The sequence below is a fragment of the Mandrillus leucophaeus genome, unplaced genomic scaffold, assembly GCF_000951045.1.
Source record: "Mandrillus leucophaeus isolate KB7577 unplaced genomic scaffold, Mleu.le_1.0 Scaffold307, whole genome shotgun sequence".
NCBI classification, from domain to species: Eukaryota; Metazoa; Chordata; class Mammalia; order Primates; family Cercopithecidae; genus Mandrillus; species Mandrillus leucophaeus.
Genome location: NW_012103221.1, coordinates 3,222,151 through 3,223,205, shown reverse-complemented (window position 1 = coordinate 3,223,205; position 1,055 = coordinate 3,222,151). Strand labels below are relative to the sequence as shown.

Genomic DNA, 1,055 nt, shown 5'->3' with positions numbered 1-1,055 from the left:
GTGTCCATATGTAGTCTGCTTCCTTAATTTATATTAAAATATATACATTAAAAAGTGATTGATATAGTTCTAAAAATAACAAATTATTTTAGTTATTTACTTGCACGTGATTGACTTGTCCTTTGGAAGTAATACTGGGAAAGTGTCTTTCTTTTTAGAAAGCATCCACATCCTCCTCTGGCAGAGAATATTAAAGACTGTAACATATCACTTTCAGCCTGAGTTTTAAATTATGTTTCAGCCTGGAAGGGAACTATATTTGTAACTTCTTTCAACTCTTCTACAATATCTATATGAAAATAAGGAGCTACAATCTGGGTAAATGCAGATTTATTAATCTCTTATTCCTGTCTTATAGTTCTTGTCATTGAAAAACTGGACTCTACAACTGGTAAGTGAGCAATTATAGTTAGCATTCCTGGATCTCTTTCTTCCTAAATTAAAGTTTAGTTTAATATTAGTATCTTATTTTACAAATTTTAGTTAAATATACATCTTCCTTTTCAGATTCTCCTATTTTCACTTAACTAAAAATGCTGTTAAATTATTTAAGGCAGACACATATTCCATATCTGGCTGCATAATCCATAGATCTAGTTAAAAGACTTTTTAAAATCACTCTTACATCATATTTAGGACATTGAACAAAGCAACAAATCTGTTGAGTTCCAATTATTTGATTGTTTGAGTGATTGGTTGACTTTTTTTAAAAAATGCTGTCTGCCATCAATATTCATAAGAATGGAATAGGAATTTGGATTAGTGGTAACAGACAGTAGGGCACAGAGATGCAGGAAGGTAATGCAGATATGGTTGAGTAATCCAGGGCCACATTCACCCGGAGAATGTGCATATGTGCTTGTTTATGACTACTTTAGGCCGGGCGCAGTGGCTCACGCCTGTAATCCCAGCACTTTGGGAGGCCGAGGCGGGTGCATCACAAGGTCAGGAGATCAAGACCATCCTGGCTAACACAGTGAAACCCCGTCTCTACTAAAAAAAATACAAAAAAATCAGCCGGGCGCAGTGGTGGGTGCCTGTAGTCCCAGCTACTC

The 1,055-nt window shown here is 35.6% G+C and overlaps 1 protein-coding gene across 1 annotated transcript in view; it reads left to right on the top strand.

The window, feature by feature from the left end:
* KIAA1841 (KIAA1841 ortholog) overlaps nucleotides 1-1,055 on the top strand; it is an 83,783-nt gene that overhangs the window by 64,476 nt on the left and 18,252 nt on the right. Inside the window, exon 13 of the mRNA XM_011987328.1 lies at nucleotides 359-391. Within this exon, the coding sequence (XP_011842718.1) occupies nucleotides 359-391 (33 nt within the window). The remainder of the gene's footprint in view (nucleotides 1-358; nucleotides 392-1,055) is intronic.